This window comes from Oncorhynchus mykiss, chromosome 5 (genome assembly GCF_057628025.1).
Source record: "Oncorhynchus mykiss isolate SJ-2025 chromosome 5, ASM5762802v1, whole genome shotgun sequence".
Classification (NCBI taxonomy): Eukaryota; Metazoa; Chordata; class Actinopteri; order Salmoniformes; family Salmonidae; genus Oncorhynchus; species Oncorhynchus mykiss.
In genome coordinates this window covers 68,335,171-68,363,015 of record NC_143026.1, presented here as the reverse complement: position 1 = coordinate 68,363,015, position 27,845 = coordinate 68,335,171, and the positions used below count along the sequence as shown (strand labels likewise).

Sequence of the window (27,845 nt, the reverse complement as noted above, 5' to 3'; positions counted from 1 at the left end):
GAGGGAGGAGGATGTCGCCCTGTAACACACAGCGATGAGATTGCCTGCAATGACAACAAGCTCAGTCCGATGATGCTGTGACACACCGCCCCAGACCATGACGGACCCTCCACCTCCAAATTGATCCCGCTCCAGAGTACAGGCCTCGGTGTAACACTCATTCCTTCAACGATAAACGCGAATCCCACCATCACCCCTGATGAGACAAAACCGTGACTCATCAGTGAAGAGCACTTTTTGCCAGTCCTGTCTGTCCAGCAACGGTGGGTTTGTGCCCATAGGCGACGTTGTTGCCGGGGATGTCTGGTGAGGACCTGCCTTACAACAGGCCTACAAGCCCTCAGTCCAGACTTCTCACAGCCTATTGCGGACAGTCTGAGCACTGATGGAGGGATTGTGCGTTCCTGGTGTAACTAAGGAAGTTGTTGTTGTCATCCTGTACCTGTCCCGCAAGTGTGATGTTCAGATGTACCGATCCTGTGCAGGTGTTGTTACACGTGGTCTGCCACTGCAGATCAGCTGTCAGTCCTGTCTCCCTGTAGTGCTCTCTTAGGCGTCTCACAGTACGGGCATTGCAATTTATTGCCCTGGCCACATCTGCAGTCCTCATGCCTCCTTGCAGCATGCCTAAGGCATGTTCACGCAGATGAGCAGGGACCGTGGGCATCTTTCTTTTGGTGTTTTTCAGAGTCAGTAGAAAGGCCTCTTTAGTGTCCTAAGTTTTCATAACTCTGACCTTAATGGCCTACCGTCTGTAAGCTGTTAGTGTCTTAATGACTGTTCCACAAGTGCATGTTCATTAATTGTTCATGGTTTATTGAACAAGCATGGGAAACAGTGTTAAAACCCTTTACAATGAAGATCTGTGAAGTTATTTGGATTTTTACAAATTATCTTTGAAAAGACAGGGTCCTGAAAAAGGGACATGTCCTTTTTTGCTGAGTTTAGATCAAGAATGTGTGTATCAGATTCTGGCACAACTTACCCCAAGAACCCTGTGCCAGGTTCTTGCTAGTAAAATGGGTCTGCCTGGACATACTCCCATCTACAGTAGCGGGAGTTACCCAGGTTTATCTACACCCACATTCATTTTGTAACATTTTCGATTCATGAAACGACCCTTGACTTTGAACTATCTGACTTATTATACCTGCATACATAAGAGAAAAGACAAACAAAATCATGAGGACGTTCGTTTTTCCTGGCCTACTTTGACAAAATGTAATAGCTCCAAATCTTGTTTAAAAATAATGCTCTCTTGGAGTGGCATTCCTTGAGCCCACTCTTTGATGGTCTCCATTCAAGTTAGAGTCTTAGTATACAGAAATAATCATTCTTAAATCAACAATAAGGACAAACAGCTGCATTTATTTGAATTTGCAGGCAATTGTCAGATTGTTAGTAATCCAAATAGAAAAAAATAAAACAGTAAATATACATGGCCTTTTCTAGCCTATAAAAAAGGTACCCGGCCTGATATCCACTGTTTTCCGTCTAGTTAGGTACACAATATACACATGAAAAAGCACATTTTCAAGCTACAGTCCTAAATACACAAAAAGTACAGAATTTGACATATACAATATAGCAAAACATTTTTATGAGAACAAAGAACGTTGGCCCAAGCAAGAATAAACCCTGTCATTCTTCCATTGATTTTGCCCATAAGGGTGCACATCTACTACCAAGGGACTAATGACACAGGAGGGAAATGATGGTAGCACTGGCAAATAAGGCAACCCTATATCGTCATCCATATCACCATATTCACTGTAATAATGGGAATGTTTTGAAATGTCTGTCCTATAACAAATGAGAAAAGACCAAAGATTAAATGTGGCACCATGTGGGAATAACAGTTTCATTAAGTGAGAGGCCCTTAACGTGATCATAGTGGGGACACAAATTAAATTCAAGTATCAAAATGCCTAAGAGGACACTATAACAAGCTGGATTGGGAAAATTACAAAGAAAAAAACAATTATGGGAAAATAATTTGACACAATCAACAATACATTAGGCAATGTTTTGCATTTGTTTAAGGCAGTAATATTTCTTCCAAAAAGTAAGAACTAGATATCTTAATTCCATGTTAAATATATATATATATTTTTTCTTCTTGTACAAAATAACTAAGCCTGGATCTGAAAATAAGATGGATCTTCAAACGTTTGAGTGAGAATCAAAGAGTTCATATGGTCAGCGATGGGTTGTGCTCTGGATGTTTTTGGTCTTCTTCACAGTGAGGTTTGTCAGGGCTTATCAGGCTGGAGCATATAGAGTTGGGTTGTCAATCAGTCTATTGTCTGGCACAAAACCTCAAATCTGGCACAGCATGGGAAGGCATGGTTGTTTGTTCAGTTAATGGTTGCCTTTCATGGCCTCTTTAGCAGCCAAGATGAGAGGTGTAAGACTGGAGAGGGGCTTTGCCAGTTTCAGGAAGGGATGCTAGACAAACAGGAAAGAGGGAGGAAAAAGAGAGTAAGGTTAACATTGGAGCTCATCTCTATTGTAGTACATGCAGATGGTGTAATGATGGAGGCATATACAGCCTCATCCAACCAATCAGGTTGACACAAGAGTAGAAGAGCAAATCACATGGGAAGCCATAGATAAAATGGGGCATCACCTGCAGCAGCTCTTTTCCCCCGCCTCTCTTCTCCACATCCATTTCTAGGCAGTGATTAAGGAAGTCTCTGAAGATGGGGGACAGCTTTTCTGGGTTCTGCAGCTCTGGAGTGCCATTGGTAGCAATCAGGTACAGTGCCTTGGGGAAGAGAGGAGAGAGCGCAGAGGGGAAGACTAGAACTGTGAGATACCTTACAAATGTGCTGGAAAAGTCTGCCTGTTACATCCACGTCAGTCTTATATCACTATGGAACTAGCTTTTGATGCACTATGATACAGTAAAACAAATAAATTTCATTTTAGAAGGGTGCTACTCTATGGTTCACTTACTCTTAGCGGGTTCTCATTGAGGTATGGAGGCTCCCCCTCAACCATCTCAATGGCCATGATGCCCAGGGACCAGATATCAACCTTTGGCCCATAGGCCTTCCGGGTCACCACTTCAGGTGCCATCCAGTAAGGCGTGCCCACCATGGTGCTGCGCTTGCTCTGCTCTGGTGTGATCTGGGCGCAGAAACCAAAATCGGCTGCACAAAGAGAAGGGAGGTGGGACAACTCAGAGAGAGATGGAGACTGAATGTTAGCACTACAAACAGCAGCACTAGCATAATAGTCATTTGTTAACTATCCTTGCCAAAATGGTACTTCTCTTTCATAGGATGTAGATTAGTGGTTTGATGTGTCAGCTGTTTGTTCACCCTCCTGCAATTGCTAATAACCCATCCTCAACTGCCCGACTATATGTGATAAAGTGGAAATCTGAGGCCCGCACCCGACCCGCTATTATAGAAAATGTGCTGTAGGCTACAGTCAAAGAAGGATTTTTTGACAGGGGGTGCAGGATATTTTTTGTGTGCCCAATTTAGATATGTTTCTGCTTATAATATCCAACATTTTTGTAGTCAAGCTTCTCTTTTGTCATTATATGGTGCCCTAGAAGACTAAATAAACTCTTACTCAACAGAAAATGTAATAGATCAATGGAATCAATACTTCAATCTAGTTGACATCGGTAAAGTTCTCTCTATTATCTCTGCTTATTTTGCGGAACAAAGACGTTGAGGGACCTGGGAGAAAATGCAGTAACAAATAAATAAATGGGAAAGATTTTCTGTGTAAAATTTCCAAATGACATCAGCTTGGATTTTATGTGGTTGAAATACAATCAGCGTTTTAATTCTAATTATTTATGACATTCTGGGGTACAAGGGTTTATTTAGTCTTCTAGGGCAACCTATAATGACAGAAGAGAAGCTTGACTACAAAAATGTTGGATATTATAAGCAGAAACATATCTAAATCAGGCAAAACAAATCCTGCACCCCTTGTCAAAAAATCTATCTGCTGTCTCTGACTATAGGTAGCCTACAGCGCATTTTCTATATTAACGGGTTAGGGTCGGGCCTCAGATTTTCACTTTATCACATATAGTCGAGCAGTTAAGGATGGGTTATTAGCAATTGTGGGCATGTGCGGGTGAACAAACAGCTGACTCACGCACCACTACCACGGTCAATAAGGTAAATATCTACCCCCAACTATTAGTGCTTTTACTTCCTCTACAACTCTACATAGACCATGACCAGCCTGGGGTTGTTTAGGGGGTAGAGGGAGACTCACTGAGCTTGACAGAGCCATCCATCCCCAGTAGCACGTTGTCACTCTTGATGTCACGATGGATGACCTGGTTCGCATGAAGGAACTCCAGTGCTTGTAAACACTTCAGATGGGGAAACCAATGAGAGGGAGAGACACAGAGAGGGATGGTTATGAAGGAAAAAACTGTCAACAAACACACACAAGTTTCCCACCCAGCCAGTGTTAAAGGGTAAATATGTAAAGGTTAACGCTGTGTGCCGTATAAGAGCTGGTCACCTCTCTGCAGACAGCAGCTATCTGAGCCTCGTCCATGCAGGTCTCTGTCACCACATCAGTCAGCGAGCCACCAGCCAAGTACTCCATCACCACATAGAGCTCCTCTCCCACCAGGAAACTGACATAAACACACACAGACACCAAAGCCAGAGAGGTCGTTAGGATATATTGTATTGTAAAAAATGGTACACCCAATGTGTTCCAGGACCTCTAGAGTCTCACCATTACCAGGAGGTTAGGTTTGGTACATCGAACTGACACCAAAGTTAGTGATGTTAAGGTCAATTATATACTTGACCATTCTATTACCTGTCTACGAAGTTGACAATATTCGGGTTCTTTAACTCTTTCATCACCATAATTTCATTTATGATCAGCTCCTTCTTGGGCTGCTTCTGTAGGTTGATCTGTTTAATGGCCACCTGTGAAAAACACCCAGAAAGAAGGAAACGTTCAACATGAGCCTCTAAAATGGGTGAGTGATTAGTTATCCTGCTATTTCTCATTTGCTGCCAGGCTAACAGTTCTCAAACTCTTTCCCCTTTCCTGACTCTCTTGTCGTCATTCCTCTACTCTTTCAATATTTCCTTCCTTTCACTTATTCTCCTCTATGCATCAATCCCCGGTCAGTCCACCAATGACAACCCTTAATTCCACTTTACCTCTTGTCCTGTGGCGACATCAATGGCTGTGTACACTGTCCCCGAAGCCCTGTGTGTGGACAATGTTTACATATTTTTTTATAACTCTGACACACACACACTCTCCCCATGCACAAATAAGGCCCCATACACACTGCACTCAAATACACCCCAATTACCACCTTCAAATCAACGTACACTTACCCCTGTCCAATTTTTTCATATCTCGTGTACTTCTTTTTGGGATCTCCAATGCTGACTATAGTTCCTGAGGGCAAATATATGATTATACAGACCAGACCAATACTGATTTCCCCTGACAAACGGGTCTTAATAGCTACCTGTAACATTGCTTTTGTAAAATATATAGTTTGTTTACTCAGTTTGTCCATGATCTCCTCATCTGACATCTTTCCCTTCTTCTTCTGTCTGTCTACAGCCTTGGAGGCCGAGTCTCCATCTGGGCATGTGGCTGGAGTGGGGATGGGGTCAATGACGGAGCGAGTGTACACCTGCAGGCCAACACACAAGGCACACATAATAAATAAGCATGAGAGAATAAGGTCGAAAGAGAGCAAGAGCGAAAGAGAAGTGGACGTTGTGAGCTCCATTCAAAATGACTCACACTCTTAGTGTATTCTGGACGTGGTGCCACAATGGGTGGGGGAGCTTCATCATCATCATCATCAATGTCCTTGATATTGGTCGATGAGGGTTCCATGACATTTTTGACCGGCTAATGCAAAATAGAAGATATAACACACATTTCATACATAGCCCACAGATATTTCTTTCACATATTTTCTGGGCTGCCATGAGTGAGGTCAAGGAACAAGAAATCACAGCACCATATTATTCAGGTAGCTAGTAAGTCATCACTAGAACAAATGTAGTACTTACAGACTGGGGTCCTGTGGGGAAACCATCCTTTTCTAAAAATGAAAGGAAAAAAAAAATCACAATCTTTAAAAAGTCTGTAACAAACAGAAAACAGTCAAGTCTAATCCATATGAAAGTTCACCAGAGGAGGAGAAACTGAGGTATTTCTGGCGGCCGTTGCCCGTAGAGTCATAGAATTTGAGCACGTCGAGAACAGCCTGTGGGTTCTTCTTCTGCTCGGACTTGGTGATGTTTGATGTCTGGAGAAGTCGTGCCCATTGCTCTGGCATGCCCTATCAGCGAGGAGGATACAAGGGGGGGTCAATCAACTAAGAAAACTAGCAGTACTACATCCATCCAGGCTGAGATTAGAGTATACCTGGAGTAAGAGATGAAGAGTTGGAGGAAAGTGTGGCTACTCACAGTGAACTCCCCAGTGACAGCATCAAAGCCAACGTGGATGGTGTGTTCAAAGTCTGAAGGCGGAGAGATCTCTGGTCGTTCTTTGTCCCGGTCTTTCTTTCTACCACCTGAAAGTCAATCAATAAACCATCATTACATTCTGTTAATAAATGGGCTGAAATGTAATCAGATCCAACAATGGATAGACAAATTGAAAGACCAAAAAACCTCAACTGCCTCTGGATAGTCTGATGCACACAGATGGACACTAATATAAGATGGATTGGTTCTGAACTAAGATGCACTGAATGAAATGTAGCCGCTACTGGTAATGCACCTTTACCACCAGAACCACTAAAGCAGTCATTTGGACTGCTCACAAATGTCTTTTTTATTTATTACTGTGACATTTTTCAAGTCATGCCCCTCTCTGTCCTTGAGACTTTTCCTAAATAAGTCTATTTAACACACTGTAGTTGTTAGAATCTTTCATGACATTTTGATTAAGAGGAAGGGGGGGGGGGGGGGGGGGTACTTTAGCACAGACCTATAGAGGAAGCCAACGGACAGGAATTCCCTTTTACGTGGAGACAGCTTCCACCCTACAGTGCATTCGGAAAGTATTCAGACCCCTTGACTTTTTCTACATTTTGTTGCGTTACAGCCTTATTCTAAAATGGATTCAATAAAAAATGTTCCTCATCAATCTACACACCATACCACACAATGACAAAGTGAAAACAGGTTTTTAGATATTATTGCAAAAGTAGTAAAAATTAAAAACAGAACCTTTTTTTCCCCCTCCAATCAAAACAAAACTTTACTGTGTTTAAACATCTCAATACACTTTACATGAATATACAGTAGACACACTGAATGGCACACTGTTCGGCTGTCACGTTCTGACCTTTATTTCCTTTGTTTTGTCTTTATTTAGTATGGTCAGGGCGTGAGTTGGGGTGGGCAGTCTGTGTGTTTTTCTATGTTTTTCCATTTCTATGTTTGGCCTGATATGGTTCTCAATCAGAGGCAGCTGTTTTTGTTGTCCCTGATTGAGAACAATATTTAGGTAGCCTGGGTTTCACTGTTGGTTTGTGGGTGTTTGTTTCCGTGTTTGTCACCACACGGGACTGTTTCGGTTTGGTTTTCGTTCATGTTCACATTTATTGTTTTGTATTTCTTAGTGTTCAGTTGATGTTTTATAATAAACAATATGGACACTTACCACGCTTCGTTTTGGTCCAATCCCTGCTACACCTCTTCAGACGAAGAGGAGGAAATCTGCCGTTACATCGGCCATGTAAGTGACCAGGAGCTAGCTGGACTGACAGACAGCTGTCGTCATTATGTGGTGCTTGCCCTGCAGAGTACAGTTGATCTAACCTCAGGCCAGACCATGGTAAATCCCACCAGTCTCTGAGAGAATTCAACCCCTGACCTCTGACCCCTGGGATGTGTCTTTGGGAAGTGTAGTTTGTTTATCTGGATATGTCTTTAGGGGATGTACAGTAGTAGCTAGTTTCTCTGGAGACCTCACTTCTTCACTGTAGGAATAAATGTGTAAACCAAGAGACCCTGGAAACTGGGGGCTGGGGCCGGGAGCTGAGGGCTGGGGAAGGGAAGAGAGGCCCTCTACAGTACATGTAACGGTGGGAACTTGTCAGTGGATTGAAAATGCAGTTCTCAGCCAAAAACAGAGATAGAGGGCCACATCAGATGTAATGCAACACATACAAATCCCCCTTAAGAATCAATCAGATCATCAGACAGTCTTGAAGTTCTGTGACATAAGCCTCCACCTGACCTTGGGATCTGATCCAGCTCAGAGCAACAAGCACGTCTTTTTCAAAGAGGAGTTTTTTCACCTTTTATGATGTCACCTGGATTTTACTACCTACTTGGACATCTTTATAACCGTACAACAAACTACAATTACAACATCTTAGAGTTATAGTGGAAGGAATCCAATGGGCTAGAAGTACATTTCTAATACATTTCAATACACATTGAAAGTTCCAAGCCCAGCCTTTGCTTCAACCAGTGACCTGTATTCAAATCCCCAGGGGTTGTTATTCAAAATCCGGTTCAGAGATGAAAGTTGTATTTTTAAAGTTCCCTGCTTGCTAGGAATACTGTTTTTACATAAGTATTCAGACACTTTGCTCTGCGACTTGAAACTGAGCTCAGGTGCATCCTGTTTACGTTGATCATCCTTGAGATATTTTTACAACTTTTGAGTCCACCTGTGGTAAATTCAATTTATTGGACATGAAACCTTTGGAAGGGCACACACCTGTCTATATAAGTCCCACATTTGACTCCATCACCCATATCTGTGGATATGGGAGAACCTTCCAGAAGGACAACCATCTCTGCAGCACTCCACCAATCAGGCCTTTTTGGTACCAGGCGGCAGTGGTGGAAAACGTACTCAATTGTCATACTTGAGTAAAAGTAAAGATACCTTAATAGAAAATAATAGAAAATAACTCAAGTAAAAGTGAAAGTCACCCAGTAAAATACTACTTGAGTAAAAGTCTAAAAGTATTTGGTTTTAAATATACCTAAGTATCAAAAGTACATGGAATTGCTCAAATGTACTTAAATAACAAAAGTAAAAGTATAAATAATTTCAACTTCCTTATATCAATTTTCATTTTATTTTTTTATTGACGAATAGCCATGGGCACACTCCAACACTCAGAAATTATTTACAAACAAAGCATTTGTGTTTCGTGAGTCCGCCAGATCAGATGCAGGGACGTTATCTTGACAACTGTGTGAAATGGACCATTTTCTTGTCAAAACGTAAGGAGCACTATTGAGTGTCAGATTGACATTCTCTCCCTGACCAAGTCTGTAATACCTACATGTTTCAAGCAAACCACCAAAGTCTCTGTGATCAAGAAAGCGAAGGTAACCTGCCTAAATGATTACCACCCCGTAGCACTCAAGTCGGTAGCCATGAAGTGCTTTGAAAGACTGGTCATGGCTCACATCAACACCATCATCCCGGAAACCCTAGACTTACTACGGAATTGTGTTTGGCCACACAGTCAACACCATCATTAAGTTTGCTGACGACACAACAGTGGTAGGCCTCACTGACAATGGTGAGACAGCCTCAAGTTCCTTGGTGTCCACATTACCAACGGACTATCATGGTCCAAACACAAAATGTGGAAAAGGTCAAGGGGTCCTTCCGAATGCACTGTACACCCTAAAAAAGAGCCTCCCCATCACCTACTGAATGCATTCAACTAAATGTGCCTTCCGCATTTAACCGAACCCCTCTGAATCAGAGAGGTGCGTGGAGCTGCCATAATCGACATCCAAGTCTTCGGCGCCCGGGGAACAGTGGGTTAGCTGCCTTGCTCAGGGGCAGAACGACAGATTTTTACTTTGTCAGCTCGGGGATTTGATCCAGCAACCTTTTGGTTACCTGGCCCAACACTCTAACCACTAGGCTACCTGCTGCCCCAATACAGTTGCATATGCAGGATTTGTATTACACAGAGGGACTATGACAAACAAGCCGACTATCTGGATGAGCTTTTCAGGCAGCGGGGTTACCCAGAGGAATGGCTGCATGACGCAAGGGATCGTTATAAAACTATGAGCCAGGTTGACAGCCTCACGCCCAAACCACCCCGCCCTCCTGACCAATGCGCTCAGTGCTTCCTTCAGTACCCCCCACATGGTAAACAGTTCAACCACATCATTAAAAAAACACTGGTACATCTTGAGCACTGATCCACAACTGGAAAAGACGTTTCAACAACCCCCGCGGGTCGTCTTCAAACGTGCCTCTAACATCAATCAAATGGTGGTGATATCGGATCTTCCATCAGTGTCACGTAGTACTGTCCTAGACAATGTGCCGAATGGTAATTACAGATGTGGCCGATGTAACCAGTGTAGCTTTACGAACAAATGCACAATGTTCAATCACCCTATTACGGGCAAGGTCATTAAGATTAAGGGCATAATTACGTGTTCCACAAAAAAATGCGATATACCTGATCAAGTGTGTGGTCTATGCTATGTAGGAAAAACGAAACAATCTCTGACAACAAGGAGTAATATCAGGACCCTTGACCAGAGAAACCCTGTGGCTGTGCATTACATGGAGGCTCGTCACAACATTAGCTCTCAGAGACACATCGGTATCGAACATGTTAAGACTCCTGGGGGGGGGGGTACTGATAATCTTCTCAATAATATTGTATTGGATTCACCATGTGTACCATGTCTCCTAAAAGGTCTGAACCAAGAGTTTGACATCAGACCATTTCTTACATGAATATGTCATTTTGATTTGTCTTGCCTTCCAGGTCTCCTATTTGGTCATTTTGTAAATATAGGTCATTTTTTGTAACTACCACATGTGCCAATCTCATTGATATCAAATTATTAGTGATACACAAATAGTTTTTACACCCACCATGTGCGTAATGGTCATGCGAGGTGAAATATGTATATTTTGGGATGTAAAGCAATGTTTTATGTTTGACTTGAAAAAGATCCGTTAGATAGAAACATTGTCAACAAAGCCGTGAATTGTGAGCTTTAACAGTTTGCAGGCCTTCTTGTTCTTTACTAGAATCTTAATATCACAAAATGAACTGGAGTTATAACCAGTTTTAGGAGGGCATGTCATTTTTCGAATGGTTTTCCCCCGTTGCCCCTCTTCCGACAGTAGGGCCTAATCCCCCTCCTTCTCCCGGAAGTTGGAGGTGCCGTGCCCAGTTGATAATCACCCCAATAATTGCCTCGAAACTGAACCTAAGCTAAACTATACAGAGACTAACGTCACACAACAAATTAAATAAATGAGAGTATGATGGGTGAGAAAGTGTGAGTTGATTACTGAGGGGAAGCTAATGCCAAATTTTGTAAATCACCAATTGTGAATGAAGAATAAGGCAGGCCATTCCATTGCATTGATCTATCTAATTTCAAAATGGTATGTACCCTCTATCAGCCCACTGAATCCAAGCAGTCTTATATGTCTACTCTGGCCTACTTGGAGTTCACAGTGAAAGTGTGCGTCATTTACAATGGCAAGAAGACCAAGATGATTGGATGCACATGCTGCGTCAGCGTTACTACAAAATCTGAATGCAAACAGCTCAGATAGTGGGGAAGAAATGAATCATCAATTATTATTATTATTCTCCTGAACATACACCTCTGAGGTCTAAGTAAAAGCATGTTTTAAATGAATGGTGCAATGAGCAGGTGCCCGCGCCACCACCAAATGGAACGGCGAGACAGGAGAGAGGAAGGAACGGCACCGTTTGGTTTGGGTAGAATAAGCCGGTGACAATGCTACGGGACAATTATCAGCACAAAATGTCATCACTGAGAGAGAGGACCCTACATCAAGCAAAAACATCAGCAACACACTCAGCAGTTTGTTGTTTATGTGACAGGAGGCCATTGTGTTTAGACGCACGCCATGTAAGCACAAGCTGATCATATTTGACTGCTGTCAGACACATTCATTATAATACCATCATTGCTATTTTGATGATTTACACTATTTATTAAGCACACTTGGCGCTTATAAAGATGTTTAGGCTACTGATGTTTTCATCATTTGATGGTTGGGGTATTTTTTGTTGTTATAAAAATAAGCTGTTACCACGTTCCAACACATAGCCTATGCTTCATCTTTCATAGTTGTCACAATTCCACAAATAGTTTAATTTATTTAACCTTTATTTAACTAGGCAAGTCAGTTAAAAACAAATTCGAATTTACAATGATGGACTACCCCGGGCAAACCCAGACGACGCTGGGCCAATTGTGCTCTGCCCTATGGGACTCACAATCACGGCCGGATGTGATAAAGCCTGGATTTGAACCAGGTATTGCAGCGACACCTCTTGTACTGAGATGCAGTGCCTTAGACCCCTGCTCCACTCGGGAATAAAATGTATTGAACACTTGAATGTGTTTTTACATACAGCCTACAGGAGCAGAAACAAATGAAAGTGCTATTGTGTTATTCGAAATATATATATTTCATGTTTTAATGTTATCTAAGACATTCATAAACTCAACCAAATTTTGTGATAGCATATATAGCTAGGTTTCCATCCAATTGATGACAGATTTCTGAATGCGAATATTCTAAAATCTGCATAAAAATGATATGCGCATTTTTCCACCGGAGCTGTTTGCATCAAAGTGACTTGTTGCAGATAAAAGGCTGTGCGTGATGACGTAGTGCACATAAAATACCTTTCGCAGTTAAATTCCCATGTACCGAATAAAAAATACAAGTTAAATGGGTTTCCATCGCATTTTCAACTAAGTGTAATGCACATTTAAAAAATGTATTTGCATTACATAGCAAGTGTGCCCACTGTTATTGGCACGTGCGCTCTAGCCAACAGCTGGCAGATACAGTGCGGGGATAGCATACATGATGAGACTATTATGGACAAAAGAGAGATATTATTTGTATTTGTCAAACGGCAGCCAAGCATCGATGATCATTTCACCAGAATAAGACCCTTGATATTTATTGGAACTGAGCATCAAGCTCATCACCGTGCACTTTCACCACCCTGTGAAGTTCATCATAACTTATTTCATCTGTAATAAACTGCATGCTTTCCCGAGTTGTAGTGGGAGGTCTACTTCGACATGATGGTTATTATATGAATATTTGCGCATAAAACCGCTTCTACCGACATTTCTTGCTTAATTAATTTGACGAAATAAAAAGATCTCACCTTGTCTAGCGTGTTTTGTCGACTTTTCTCGCATAAAAAGGTTGGATGGAAACCTGGTTCATGAAATGTATTAATTACACTGCTAAAATGTTACACCCAGAATGACTACTCATTAGCTTGAAGGGGGGGGCAGTGGTTCCCTAGTGTTAAAAAAATAAGATAGGACAGCCGACCCACGCTTTAGAGCCCCTCCCAGTGCCCCACCTCTATGGACTCGTCTGACCTTTCTCTGCGCCTGAGAAAATGGAGATGATCTTGTTGCGGGGTTTCCTCTCCTCTGGAACCGAGGGCAGGGGCTTAGAGCTGTGATTGGCTGAGAGTGGGTCCTTGCTGGAGCCTGTGCTGAAGATGGTGCTGCTCATCCGGACCGGGGGGGCAGGGGGCTTGTCCTCGGGATCACCGTTATCACACATGGCCACAGGGAGGGGGGAGGACAGAAAGGGTAACAGAAAGAGACAGACAGAGAGTGAGAGTGCGTGGAATAGACAGGGGTGTGCAGAGAGATCAGGAATGGAAATCAGAATAGAAGGAGAGCGCAGAGTGATATCTGTAAGACAAACAGAGACATAATCAGGTTGACCACACAAATGACAGGTGAACAAGAGCACATGCACATTACATTACATTCATTACATATATTGTTCTCACATGTACAGTGCCTTGCGAAAGTATTCGGCCCCCTTGAACTTTGCGACCTTTTGCCACATTTCAGGCTTCAAACATAAAGATATAAAACTGTATTTTTTTGTGAAGAATCAACAACAAGTGGGACACAATCATGAAGTGGAACCACATTTATTGGATATTTCAAACTTTTTAACAAATCAAAAACTGAAAAATTGGGCGTGCAAAATTATTCAGCCCCCTTAAGTTAATACTTTGTAGCGCCACCTTTTGCTGCGATTACAGCTGTAAGTCGCTTAGGGTATGTCTCTATCAGTTTTGCACATCGAGAGACTGACATTTTTTCCCCATTCCTCCTTGCAAAACAGCTCGAGCTCAGTGAGGTTGGATGGAGAGCATTTGTGAACAGCAGTTTTCAGTTCTTTCCACAGATTCTCGATTGGATTCAGGTCTGGACTTTGACTTGGCCATTCTAACACCTGGATATGTTTATTTTTCCATTGTAGATTTTGCTTTATGTTTTGGATCATTGTCTTGTTGGAAGACAAATCTCTGTCCCAGTCTCAGGTCTTTTGCAGACTCCATCAGGTTCTCTTCCAGAATGGTCATGTATTTGGCTCCATCCATCTTCCCTGTCCCTGCTGAAGAAAAGCAGGCCCAAACCATGATGCTGCCACCACCATGTTTGACAGTGGGCATGGTGTGTTCAGGGTGATGAGCTGTGTTGCTTTTACGCCAAACATAACGTTTTGCATTGTTGCCAAAAAGTTTTGGTTTCATCTGACCAGAGCACCTTCTTCCACATGTTTGGTGTGTCTCCCAGGTGGCTTTTGGCAAACTTTAAACAACACTTTTTATGGATATCTTTAAGAAATGGCTTTCTTCTTGCCACTCTTCCATAAAGGCCAGATTTGTGCAATATACGACTGATTGTTGTCCTGTGGACAGAGTCTCCCACCTCAGCTGTAGATCTCTGCAGTTCATCCAGAGTGATCATGGGCCTCTTGGCTGCATCTCTGATCAGTCTTCTCCTTGTATGAGCTGAAAGTTTAGAGGGACGGCCAGGTCTTGGTAGATTTGCAGTGGTCTGATACTCCTTCCATTTCAATATTATCGCTTGCACAGTGCTCCTTGGGATGTTTAAAGCTTGGGAAATCTTTTTGTATCCAAATCCGGCTTTAAACTTCTTCACAACAGTATCACGGACCTGCCTGGTGTGTTCCTTGTTCTTCATGATGCTCTCTGCGCTTTTAACGGACCTCTGAGACTATCACAGTGCAAGTGCATTTATACGGAGACTTGATTACATACAGGTGGATTGTATTTATCATCATTAGTCATTTAGGTCAACATTAGATCATTCAGAGATCCTCACTGAACTTCTGGAGAGAGTTTGCTGCACTGAAAGTAAAGGGGCTGAATAATTTTGCACGCCCAATTTTTCAGTTTTTGATTTGTTAAAAAAGTTAGAAATATCCAATAAATGTCGTTCCACTTCATTGTGTCCCACTTGTTGTTGATTCTTCACAAAAAAAATACAGTTTTATATCTTTATGTTTGAAGCCTGAAATGTGGCAAAAGGTCGCAAAGTTCAAGGGGGCCGAATACTTTCGCAAGGCACTGTATCTATCCATCTTCTCAGATCAGTGCAGATGATAGAGAGTAAATGAAGAGAGGAAACCATGTCAGACTATTGAGAAACAATAAATGGACTGTGTATGAAGACCATCATAATCAACTTTCAAGATCAGTAACATTAGCTAGTTAGAAAAGAGAGAAGATAGAGGCATACCTATAAATTCTCTCACTCCACACATTCAATAGCATTTACCTAACATTAGGCCAAGGTTTCTGAAATATGCACCATAGTAACGTTAGCTAGTTCTACATTCCAGATCACCCCGACATCCAACACAGAGGTAAAGACAGTTTCAGGTTGGATATTACACGGATATTCACCTGTAGTTTTCCTTATGTCCACCAACAGCAGTTAGGGACCGTCAACATAGTGACAAATCAACATTTTCAAATTTCAATAGATCTTTAACCATTACTCCTAAAACCTTCAAAACTGGTTCTAGCTAACCCGGTGGCATAGACACACATTGCACACCCCTTTTTTTGTTGGTTCACATCTCACACTATTTTAAAATTATTTATTTTAATTTTTGAAATTCAATAGTGCCTTGGTCATGTGACCAACACCTCAAAAAAGGTTCATAATGTACACTCAGTGGGCCTACTGCACACTCTTTTGTGTCAATTTGCATTTCATGAGATTTTACAATTTTAAAAATATAAAAAACGTCAATAGCTCTCTGGTCATGTGACCTACAACCCTCAAACTACTATCAGAATATCCACTGAGTAGCCTTACATGTAGCACAAATTTTGTTTGTCCATTTTAATCTCATGCGTTTTTATATTAATTTTCAATGTTTCTAATTTCAATAGCTCCTTGGTCATGTGACCTACTGACCTCAACCAAGGTTCAGAATGTCCCTTCTATATGGCACACCCTTTTGTTTGTCCCTTTTCATCTCAGGTGATTTTACATAAATATTTTTTACATTTTACATTTCAATAGCTCCTTGGTCACATTTTTGTTATTTACTGCTGCTCTTTAATTATTTGTTATTACTTTCTCTTACTTTTTTAGGGATTTTCTTAAAACTGCAGTGTTGGTTAAGGGCTTGTAAGTAAGAATTTCACTGTAGGGTCTAAATACAACTTGATTTGATGTGACCTACTGACCTCAAACAAGGTTCAGAATGTCCACTGACTACCCTTCTATATTGCACACCTTAGTTTGTCAATTTTTCATCTCACACGTTTTTACAGTAATTGCCTGCTCTGCTCCCCTGAAGGACAGTGTCACTCACACACCTATTCACTTGGGCATTCCCACTGGGGCCTTCCTGACCTCCAGGCAGGCCCCCATTGCCATCTGAACTCCAGGCCTCTACTCCCTGCCTGCCCTCTCCCTGGGCCTGAGTGTGTATAGCTTACTCCCTGGAACTACAGACCTTACTCCCTGGAACTACAGACCTTACTCCCTGGAACTACAGACCTCCACACCTACTCTCCCTACCCGTTCAACACCCCTCTCACTGGGCATCACCCATCACCGTGCCCTGGCCGGAGCTCAGCCATCTCCATAACCTTGCCCATCAGGCGAACTGGAGCACCCACACTTAAGTACCCCCTCCCGGACACTAAGACATCTATTTTCCCGCTGTCAGGAACCACGTGCACCTGGTAATCCGAAACAGGCTCTGTGCACCTGGTGACCCACCTGCTTTTTTCCACTCCGAGACTAAGTCCCCACTCCAACCTCCATGGCCGGAGTGCTGCCCCCCCCACCCCCGCTCAGACTCTTGAGTGCACCCCACCTTGATGAAGGCCTCCTCGTGCACTTGGTGACCTTTTAACTTCCACAGTCCCATCAGAGGATGGGCCCAGCCGGATGAGCGACCACCACCTAGCCCCCTACCTATCCAGAGGCCCATGTCAACGCCTTCTACCTGCCTGCCTGGGCTCTCTCACACTCTGTCTGACCTCTGGCCCTTCTGCGTGCACCTGGTAACCCGTATGTAAAGAAGAAGGATGGTGGAGGAAGACGCCTTCCGTCCCCAACAAAGGTTTGGATCGAGGGCAGACTTAATAGATCGCAGCGAGTGAGCTGCTTTGCTACGTACGAAAACCTGACCCAGAATCAGTTAGTCTATGAGTGATTTAGCACCAGGTTCCCCACAAACATGCATCAGGAGAGGGGCAGCAACTCATCCAGCCGCACCCCAACCCCGTCACGAACGGCTCTACTCACCTGCCAAAAGAGGCAGGCTATGCCGGGACAACCTCAAGATCCGTGGTGCTACGGTATCGTTGCGTTTAGGGGGGGGGATTCACACAGATGGTAGCGTTGCATCATTGGCTCCTCAGCCAAGCACATACACCAAATGTGCTTGGGTGATTTTTTTTTTTTCTCGTTAAAGGAAATAGTTTATTCTAGTCCGTGGTTAGTAATCGCTTTTTTAAAAAATATATATTTAGTTTTTATTGTAGGAACACAAAGAAAGTACAAATAAAGTCAAATATAAGAACAAAAAAAGATCTGGCAGTTACAGTGCACTTCATACCTTCATCATCATATCATCATATTAGTTACATTGACATCTTTGAATTAGACTTTTTCCAAGTACGAAACCCATTTTTCCCAGTATTCCTGACCTCTCTCCTGTTGAGTTCTTAAAGCAAAGGTCATACACTCCACGTGGTGTATTTCTTCTACAATGTCTATCCATTGTGTCACTGTGGGAGGGTCTTTTTGTAGCCATTTCCTAGTGATAGCCTTTTTACTGGCTGCCAGTAGAACCTTCAAGAGGTACTTTTCAACTATTGTGTAAGTTATCAGGTATTTCACCCATGTACAAAGAAATTAATGTTTGTTCTATGTCAAATCCCATTATTTTTCCAATGTTAGATATGAGAGTGGTCCGCCCTCAATAGACCGCATTCTCTCCAACAAGGGTGTAGTGAGCCAGTCTGTTTTGATTTCAGTTTAGGTGTTATGAAGAAACGTATAACATTCTTCCAACAGAATTCTCTCCATGACCTTGAGTTGGTGGAGCTTTGTTGAGTCTCTAATATCTTCAACCATATTTCATCAGTTATTTCAATGTTAAGTTCCTCCTCCCATTTCTTTTTAATATAGTTTGTAGAATGTTTCTTTGAGGATAGAATACCCAAGTAGAGATCTGAAATAGTTTTTTTGTTACTCTCCAAGTTGTATGCGTTAGTGAATACTTGGATTAATTTTGGAGGTGCTCGAGGGTCAGTCACTTTTATCTCCCTTAAGAAATAGTGTCGAACTTGTAGGTATCTGTAAAAATCTTGTTTACCCAAGCCATGTTTTTTTACTTAGGTCCTGGAAGTTATCTAGGTTCCCATTCCTTATAATTGTACTGAATGATGTGATGCCTTTCTGCGTCCATTGTTTAAACCTGCTGTCCTGAGTTGCAGGGATGAAGCTGGGGTCGTATGCGGGCCAACTCAACAGTTTGATCTCTCTGTCTAAATTATTTTGCTTAACTACCCTAAACCATGTCTTCAGAGAGAAATTAATCCACTGATTTTGTCTATTGTATATTTCTTTTACCATGTCCTTATTTCCCAAAACTGACTGTATGGGTATCTCTGTAAAATTAGTCTCGATGTCTTTCCATTTGGATTTGTATTCTGAATTGCACCAACACACCAGGGGTCTCAATTGGGCTGACACATAAATCTTTTAGGTTTGGTAAGGCCATACCCCCACAGTTTTTTGGTAACTGTAATGTTGTATATCTAGTTCTTGTTCTCTTACGGTTCCAGATAAACCTTGATATCCGTTTATCCCATTCCCTAAACTGTTTAGGTGGGATTTCTATGGGCAGTGATTGGAACAAATACAGTAACCTTGGCAGGATGTTCATTTTGATTGTTTCACTTCAACTACTAAGATCTAAGGGAAGTGAATTCCACCTGTCTAGGTCATCATATATTTTCTTGTTAATGTGATCGTAATTCATGCAATAAAGTTTGGTGTATCTTTTGGTAAATTTACTCCCAGATATTTAATGGATGAAGAGGTCCAGGTGAAGTTATACCTACTCTTCAGCGCTTCCTGTGGGGTATAATTTTCTACTAGGGCTGAAAGATTACAGCCTTGTCTTGCCCCTCGCTCTAATTTTAGCGTTCGTGTCAAATGTCCATTTATCTTTATTCTAGCGGTCGGACATGAATACAGTGTTTTGATGCACTGTATCACTTCTTTGTTGAAACCAAATCTTTCCATAACTTGGAATAGGTAATCCCATCCCACTGAATCAAATGCTTTTTCTGCATCTAGGCTGATTAATATTGCACTTATTCTGAGGATTGTGGTCCATGACATGTAGTGTTCTCCTTATATTGTCGTGTGTCTGCCTATTTTGTATGAAACCAGTTTGATCTCCATCAATCAATTCTGAGATTATGTTCTCCATTCTTTTGGCTATTATTGATGCATTTAGTTTATAATCTGTGTTAAGAATTGCGATAGGTCTATTTGAACTGCATTCTTTCTTATCTTTACTCTCTTTTGGGATTACTGATATGATGGCCTCTCTCCATGACGGTGGGAGACCCCCCTCCCTCAGAGTCCAGTTAAAACAGGCCTTAAGTAGAGGTGTTAATTGTTCTCTGAAGGTCTTGAACCATTCTGAAGGGAAGCCATCAGTGCCTGGAGACTTGTTGACTTTTTGTTGAGATATTGCTTTATTAATTTCTTCTGTGAATATTTCTAAAGTTAGTCTATCATTTTGCTCTGTCCCAATTGAGGGGAGATCAAGGGAGTTCAAAAAGTGCTCTATTGTCTGTGCATCTGCCTTCTCTGGTTGCTTGTACAGATGTGTAATATGATTCAAATGCATTCTGCATTTCATCTAATTTGCATGTGATCTTTTTTGTTTTGGGGTCTTTTATTTTGAAAACGGTATTCTGTGCTTGTTGTTTCCTGAGTCTCCATGCTAGTGATTTGGTTGCCTTTGAGCCTGCTTCATAATATCGTTATTTCTCTACTTCTTATCTATAAATCTGGTCAATCTCCTGTTTTACCTTTTGAATCTCTCGTAATATAAGAGGGTCTTTGTATTGACTATGAGATCGTTCTAAGTTTTTTAGGGTTTCCTGTAATTTCAGCAGTTTCTGTGCTTTAATCTTTTTCTTGAGAGATGTGGCTATGATCTTCCCTCTAATAACCGCCTTAGCTGCATCCCACAATATAGCAGGAGATACTTCCCCATTATCATTATTCTCCAGATAGATGTTCAATTCTGTCTTTATTGATTCCTTGAATGCTGGATCATTCAGCATGCTTGTATTAAGTCTCCATATACACTGCTCAAAAAAATAAAGGGAACACTTAAACAACACAATGTAAGTCCAAGTTAATCACACTTCTGTGAAATCAAACTGTCCACTTAGGAAGCAACACTGATTGACAATCAATTTCACATGCTGTTGTGCAAATGGAATAGACAACAGCTGGAAATTATAGGCAATTAGCAAGACACCCTCAATAAAGGAGTGGTTCTGCAGGTGGTGACCACAGACCACTTCTCAGTTCCTATGCTTCCTGGCTGATGTTTTGGTCACTTTTGAATGCTGGCGGTGATTTCACTCTAGTGGTAGCATGAGACGGAGTCTACAACCCACACAAGTGGCTAAGGTAGTGCAGCTCATCCAGGATGGCACATCAATGCGAGCTGTGGCAAGAAGGTTTGCTGTGTCTGTCAGCGTAGTGTCCAGGGCATGGAGGCGCTACCAGGAGACAGGCCAGTACATCAGGAGATGTGGAGGAGGCCGTAGGAGGGCAACAACCCAGCAGCAGGACCGCTACCTCCGCCTTTGTGCAAGGAGGAGCAGGAGGAGCACTGCCAGAGCCCTGCAAAATGACCTCCAGCAGGCCACAAATGTGCATGTGTCTGCTCAAACGGTCAGAAATAGACTCCATGAGGGTGGTATGAGGACCCGACATCCACAGGTGGGGGTTGTGCTTACAGCCCAACACCGTGCAAGACGTTTGGCATTTGCCAGAGAACATCAAGATTGGCAAATTTGCCACTGGCGCCCTGTGCTCTTCACAGATGAAAGCACGTTCACACTGAGCACGTGACAGAGTCTGGAGACGCCGTGGAGAACGTTCTGCTGCCTGCAACATCCTCCAGCATGACCGGTTTGGCGGTGGGTCAGTCATGGTGTGGGGTGGCATTTCTTTGGGGGGCCGCACAGCCCTCCATGTGCTCGCCAGAGGTAGCCTGACTGCCATTTGGTACCGAGATGAGATCCTCAGACCCCTTGTGAGACCATATGCTGGTGTGGTTGGCCCTGGGTTCATCCTAATGCTAGACCTCATGTGGCTGGAGTGTGTCAGCAGTTCCTGCAAGAGGAAGGCATTGATGCTATGGACTGGCCCGCCCGTTCCCCAGACCTGAATCCAATTGAGCACATCTGGGACATCATGTCTCGCTCCATCCACCAATGCCACATTGCACCACAGACTGTCCAGGAGTTGGCGGATGCTTTAGTTCAGGTCTGGGAGGAGATCCCTCAGGAAACCATCCGCCACCTCATCAGGAGCATGCCCAGGCGTTGTAGGGAGGTCATACAGGCACATGGAGGCCACACACACTACTGAGCCTCATTTTGACTTGTTTAAGAACATTACATCAAAGTTGGATCAGCCTGTAGTGTGGTTTTCCACCTTAATTCTGAGTGTGACTCCAAATCCAGACCTCCATGGGTTGATACATTTGATTTCCATTGATCATTGTTGTGTGATTTTGTTGTCAGCACATTCAACTAAGTAAATAAAAAAGTATTTAATAAGAATATTTCATTCATTCAGATCTAGGATGTGTTATTTTAGTGTTCCCTTTATTTTTTTGAGCAGTGTAGTATTTCTTGGTTTGCTATCAAGGTATAGAGTTAGGTAAACTCCATTATGATCTGATAAATCGCTCTGCCCGATCCTACAATCCTCAAGCCTGTGTCTATCTGCACTGTACATAAAAAAGTAGTCTAACCTGGATTATTCAGTGTGGCGGGCTGAGTAAAAAGTATATTCCTTATCAGTCTTGTGGGTGTCAACGCCATACATTGAGCAGTCCTAGATCCGGCAGTATCCTATTGATCTTTTTGGCAACTAGGCTCATTTTCCTATTTTGGTTTGTGCTGTCCAATTTTGAGTTTAGAATTGTGTTAAAGTCCCCTCCACAGATAAGAGTGCCAGTGGTTTCTGTGGCAATTAAATCAAACAAACAATTAAATCAAACACCTCCCGTAGAAGACCATGTCACTCCATGGGGGTGCGTATACATTAAATAATGTAACTTCATTGTTATCCAGTTTGCATTTAACATTTATAAATCTACCCCCGTTTCTCTTGTTCAGGTGTGGATAAGTGAGTTTCCTACCAGAATAGTATGTCAACTCTCTCCTGTTTCATCTTTGCTATTACCTTACTTCTCTTGACGGCACTCCCCAGTCCGTTTACATTGATAAAAAACCCTGTGCATAATATCTGCCTGCTTATCATGAACCTAAAAATGAACAAAAAAATCAAGAACGATAAAGTAAACCAAAGCGGGAAAATACTTAGGTATTTGGACTCCCATGTCAGAGGACTGTCTCTTGCCTCTGGGGTTTGAGGGGATGAGCCTGTCCGTAGGATGGGCCCCTCGCTCAGATATGAAAATGCGTGACGTAGTCACAAACAAGACCTGGTGGAACCAAAAATAATAAGGGCGCCTATTTCGTCGCTTATACACATTGGTTAATTACAAGTGAAAACTATATAGGTCATGCATATCATGAATCCTCCCCTCGATATGCCCTTCTGCCGCCCCGTCAATGTGTCATTAATCCTTAGCTAATATATATGTTATTAACGTGACGCTACTTAGTGTGTTCATAAAGAACACGTGCTTTTGGCTACTCACCCTTCTTCAGCATTGGGGGAAAATAGGGGATATATTTTACCTATTGTAATGTCAACCGTAACAACTCAAAGTCTTAACAGCTCACGTTAACTATTAATTCTGTTAAGTCCGATTCAGTGTCTTACATCTTCCCGTTGGAAATGCCGGAGTCTCTCTCGGATGTGAACGTCCTCTCGCCGAGATGGTTTCCCTCTTTCTCCATGACCCTGCTTGTCAACAATGATCCATGGGAGAGCTTGCTTTCCGCTGGTCTTTCAAGGTGATGTCACCTTTCTCCTGGCGGTATACTCCACTGGGAAGCCCCTTGACTTCAGGTCCTCAGCCGCCTCGTCTGCATGCTCGTATGTAACCGGGCCATTTTCCAGAAATACCCGCATTTTTGCCGGGTATGGTGTTTGGAAGCGAATACCCTTCTCTTTAAGTGCTTTCTTAATGGGGGTGTATTCTTTCCTTCTTTGCAGTATCTCTCCCGCGTAGTCATGATCAAAGAACACTTGTTGGCCTTGGAAGTTAACAGGCTTTATCCAGGTTGCATGTAAGACATTCTCTTTGACTGAGAATTTTAGGAACCGTACTACTATGGATCTTGGTGGGGCGCCGCTGCGGGGTTTTGAGGCCAGAGCTCGGTGTGCTCTCTCGATTCCCAGGTCAGTGTCGTCTACAAGTATGCCCTTGAATAGACCCTCCATGAAGTTGGGCAGAGAGTATTTTTCTGCGCCCTCTACGAAGTTATAAAGTCTAATGTTGTTTCGATGTGAGAAACCTTCGAGTTCTGTCACTTTTGCCTGTAGTGCGTGTTGGCTTTTCAGTGAATGTTCAAGTATTTCTTTGACTGCGGAGTTCCATGTGTCCGTTTCCCCAATGCTCTGTTCTGCGTCCCCCATTCTTGTAGATATGCTGTGAAGTTCTAATTTGTTTTCTTCCAGTTTCTGGTTAATGTCCTTCTTGAACTGATTTAGTTATTTTCTTACATCTTCTCGAAGTTCCTCTCGTAAGCCTGTGAGCTCCTTGCGCAATTCCTCCTTATCACCTCACGACCCGCTCTTTCGGGTTCATCGACGATTATATCTTCTGCTGTCTTGTTACGGGCTGTTGTTGTAGCTCCGCGGCCTTTTCCTATTTTCCCCTTTTACGTAAGTTATTATAATGCTCAGAGTAAATACTTGAATTTAGGGGGGGAAATACCCAACCGATGTGCAGTACGAAAAACTAGGCAGCCATTTCCTAAGTTGCGTCACCGGAAGCCGTGCTTGGGTGATTTGAGTGCGACCGCGACAGGTGGGTACGCTCCTTTGAATTTCATCAAGTTGACATTCAGTGATGAGTGCCCAGTGGGAACCTGTCCTTTGTATGGGTCCACAGCAAATCAATGGGCATGGATGGTAATACCCACATCAGATGTAGGCCTCCCTCCCAAGACAAGCTGGAGATACCTCTCCCCACTTCGTAGGGCATGAGCCAGATCCATGCGGGCCAAAGGGTTTGGTCTCCACCTCAAGTCAATGTAAGCGTAGAGACCTCCCCACCTACAATGTGTGGTGTCCCGCAATGAGGCAAGCATGAGGCTTGGTAGTGTCAACTAATGGTAAGGCACATGCCATCTCCACTACATGCTCCAAGGAGCATGGAGGAGAGCTTCCACATAGAATGTATAGAGTCCCGCACCCAGGCGGACCTGAGACCTGGCAGTGTCCATAACCGCTAAGCACATTCCAGCTCCATTTAGTACTCCACCGTTAGCGGATCCAGCCAAAGCCAGCATTCGATTCAAACCTTCACGGTTTAGAGCTAGCTAAGTATACGGGGGACGTGTGTTTAAACGTTTCACCACAGCCGCTCTGTGATCAGACTGATGCCAGTAGTACACTTTCATCAGCCGTCTCCCAGGACTTAACTACCCCTCCCAGCCAAAGCCAGGTATGCGTTCGAGCCATCATTCTCTGATTGACAGGAAGCCAAAGTCAGGATTCGTTTACAAGAGCCCAGCAGCAAAACATTGAGTCTGGTGGAACCGCCCCTACATTTTCATGCTTGACCGAAAGCCCCATAGTCCAGGACTGACTGCCGCCTTCCGTTAACAATCATCAGCCATCACCATCTGCAGGACTCTCTTCGCGTACGGACTAGTACCGAGGTAACTCCCGCTTGATTTGCACCATTAGCAACACTAGAAAACAGGTGACATACAGGGAGGGATTGGAAGAGCCCTGCTATAGGGATACCTCATTATCTACCTTACTAAGGCTAAGCACTCCTTAAGAGAGTCATTGTTCCTCCGCAGTTTACCTGCGCTTCATTGAATTTCTTCACTTTGACATTCAGAGCACTGGGCAGAAATCACATCAACACCCACCGCGGGCCTTCGCGATGCTTTGTTTTAATTAAAGCAGACGGATTCCCCTGGTTCGCACCCGCTCTAAAATCAGCTGCTCGGCGCCGGAGACCCAGTGCGAACAGGGCCGGTGAGCACTGTAGCTGGGGAGATCCGCGAGAAGGGCCCGGCACACGTCCAGAGTTGCCGCCACCAACTGCCTGACCAAACCCCCATCTGTCCGCCTTCGGCCCCCGACCGCAGCCCCTCTCTGCACAAGAGACCGCGAGATGGGCCGCACAACAAACTTCCAATGGTGGTGATAGAAGGGCAACGGAGCGACTGCTCCGGATTTTCAAGGGCCAGCGAGAGCTCAACGGACGCCGCCAGAACCGCAACGCTTTCCAGGACTTGGGCCCCTCTCTTGGGGAGAACCCATTCCAGGGCGCCCTGCCCTGCAAAGAAAACTCTCCCCGGGGCTCCCACCAGCTTCTCAGGGATCGATCACGTTACCATACTGGACGCCTCGCGGCGCCCATCTCCACCAGTCCGTGGTACATTCTGAAAGTAGTTTGAGGTCAGTAGGTCACATGACCAAGGAGCTATTGAAATGTAACATTTTGAAAAATGTATGTAAAATCATGTGAGATGAAGATGTTCAATATAGAAGTCAGTGGGCATTCTCAACCTCGTTTGAGTCAAGTAGGTCACATGACTGAAATCAGAAAGTTTGAATGTGAGAATGGACAAACTGTAGGCCCACTGAGTGTACATTCTGAACCTTGAAGTCAGTAGGTCACATGGAGCTATTGAAATTCAAATGTAAAAAAAAGTTTGTGGGACTCCCGAGTGGCGCAGTGGTCTAAGCTGTAGCTGTGCTCCTAGAGATTCTGGGTTCGAGTCCAGGCTCTATCACAGCCGGCCACGATCGGGAGACCCATGGGGCGGCGTACAATCGTCCCAGTGTCGTCCGGGTTAGGGGAGGGTTTGGCTGGCAGGGATGTCCTTGTCCCATCGTGCACTAGTGGCATGCTGACACGGTCAGAGGCGTTTCCTCCGACAAATTGGTGCGGCTGGGTTAAGTGGGCATTGTGTCAAGAAGCAGTGCGACTTGGTTGGGTTGTGATTCGGAGGACGCACAGCTCTCGATCTTTGCCTCTCGAGTCCCTACAGGAGTTGCAGCGATAACACGAAATTGGGAAGAAAAAAAGTAGTTTGTACTTTGCTTACACTCCCTAACAAATTCAACTAGGAATACAAAATGCTGCTCACATTTCCACGTTTATGAGCTTTGGAAAGCGAATTAATGTCAACATCTTGAAAATAAGACCTGTGCAATGTTGTGCGCAATTCTTCCAACATCAAGACACTTACTTGGATTCTGTGGCTCAAGTGGTTTGAAAGAGCGAATATCAAATCTGAAACGGTCTTTACCTCAGTACTTCCAACTGTGTATTAGAAAGTCAGTGAAAGATCAGATGCTCTGTCGTCTCCCAAGTGACTATTTAGCGCATTCCACGATTATATTAGTGCTAATTATTTTAGCTATTCAACTAATCTAATTAAAGCAGGTTAGCTAGGCTAACAGTTACCCGAGTTTTTTTTTCTTCAGTTAGACAGAACTCTAATTACACATATCTAACTAACGTTAGCTAGCACTGCTAGAAAAGCAGAAATGTGCATGAGTGAATTAGCTAGCAAGCTTGTCCTCCAAGTGCAGTAGCGCGAATGCCAGTCAATAACGAACCATGCTTTATAATACACATGTTAATTTGGTAAGCAACATAAATGCATTGATTAGCTAGATAGTGCTTGTCCTCGGTACCGACAATCGCCAATTTATTTGATGATGACGTTGTTCTGCGACTCGCAACTTACCAGAAAGACTCCACAGGAAACATGAATATAACTTGGGTCCAATCCCTAGACGCTATGAAAACGTTTGTACATACGTAAAACAAGAGTTATGATATTACTGTGGAGCTTGCATAAATTACACAGCGTAATCCATTGTGTTTTCAATAGTTTAGTTCCCTACATTTTTTCCTCAATCTTTTCGTCCCGGGAATAATTCCACTATGGCGAAGGGGAGGCGGAACTACCGCCCCAGCGACGGGTGTTACAACTATATTAAACGGTACCAACTGCATTTTGATAAGATCCGTCTGGTAATTTATTTGTTGCTGTGTGTACTTTCCTGGTGATAAAAATTAGAACT

The 27,845-nt window shown here is 43.2% G+C and overlaps 1 protein-coding gene across 3 annotated transcripts; it reads right to left on the bottom strand.

Annotated features, from left to right (window-relative positions):
• Positions 1–1,348: 1,348 nt before the first annotated feature.
• pak2b (p21 protein (Cdc42/Rac)-activated kinase 2b) lies at positions 1,349–27,760 on the bottom strand. 3 transcript variants are annotated; one of them, XM_090235657.1, is made up of 16 exons: positions 27,666–27,736; positions 27,506–27,557; positions 13,395–13,718; positions 6,447–6,553; positions 6,166–6,316; positions 6,045–6,076; positions 5,770–5,880; positions 5,524–5,656; positions 5,349–5,412; positions 5,166–5,214; positions 4,813–4,925; positions 4,504–4,621; positions 4,249–4,348; positions 2,959–3,155; positions 2,630–2,767; positions 1,349–2,448 (listed from the first exon to the last, which is right to left on the bottom strand). In XM_090235657.1, the coding sequence occupies exons 3-16, from the start codon at positions 13,582–13,584 to the stop codon at positions 2,362–2,364; spliced, it is 1,590 nt and encodes a 529-aa protein (XP_090091783.1). In that variant the 5' UTR covers positions 13,585–13,718; positions 27,506–27,557; positions 27,666–27,736; the 3' UTR covers positions 1,349–2,361. The 3 variants fall into 3 exon arrangements, with proteins under 3 accessions (XP_090091783.1, XP_021459665.2, XP_036834040.1); XM_021603990.3 differs by having other exon boundaries at positions 27,506–27,760; XM_036978145.2 differs by having other exon boundaries at positions 13,376–13,718; positions 27,506–27,756.
• Positions 27,761–27,845: the final 85 nt, after the last annotated feature.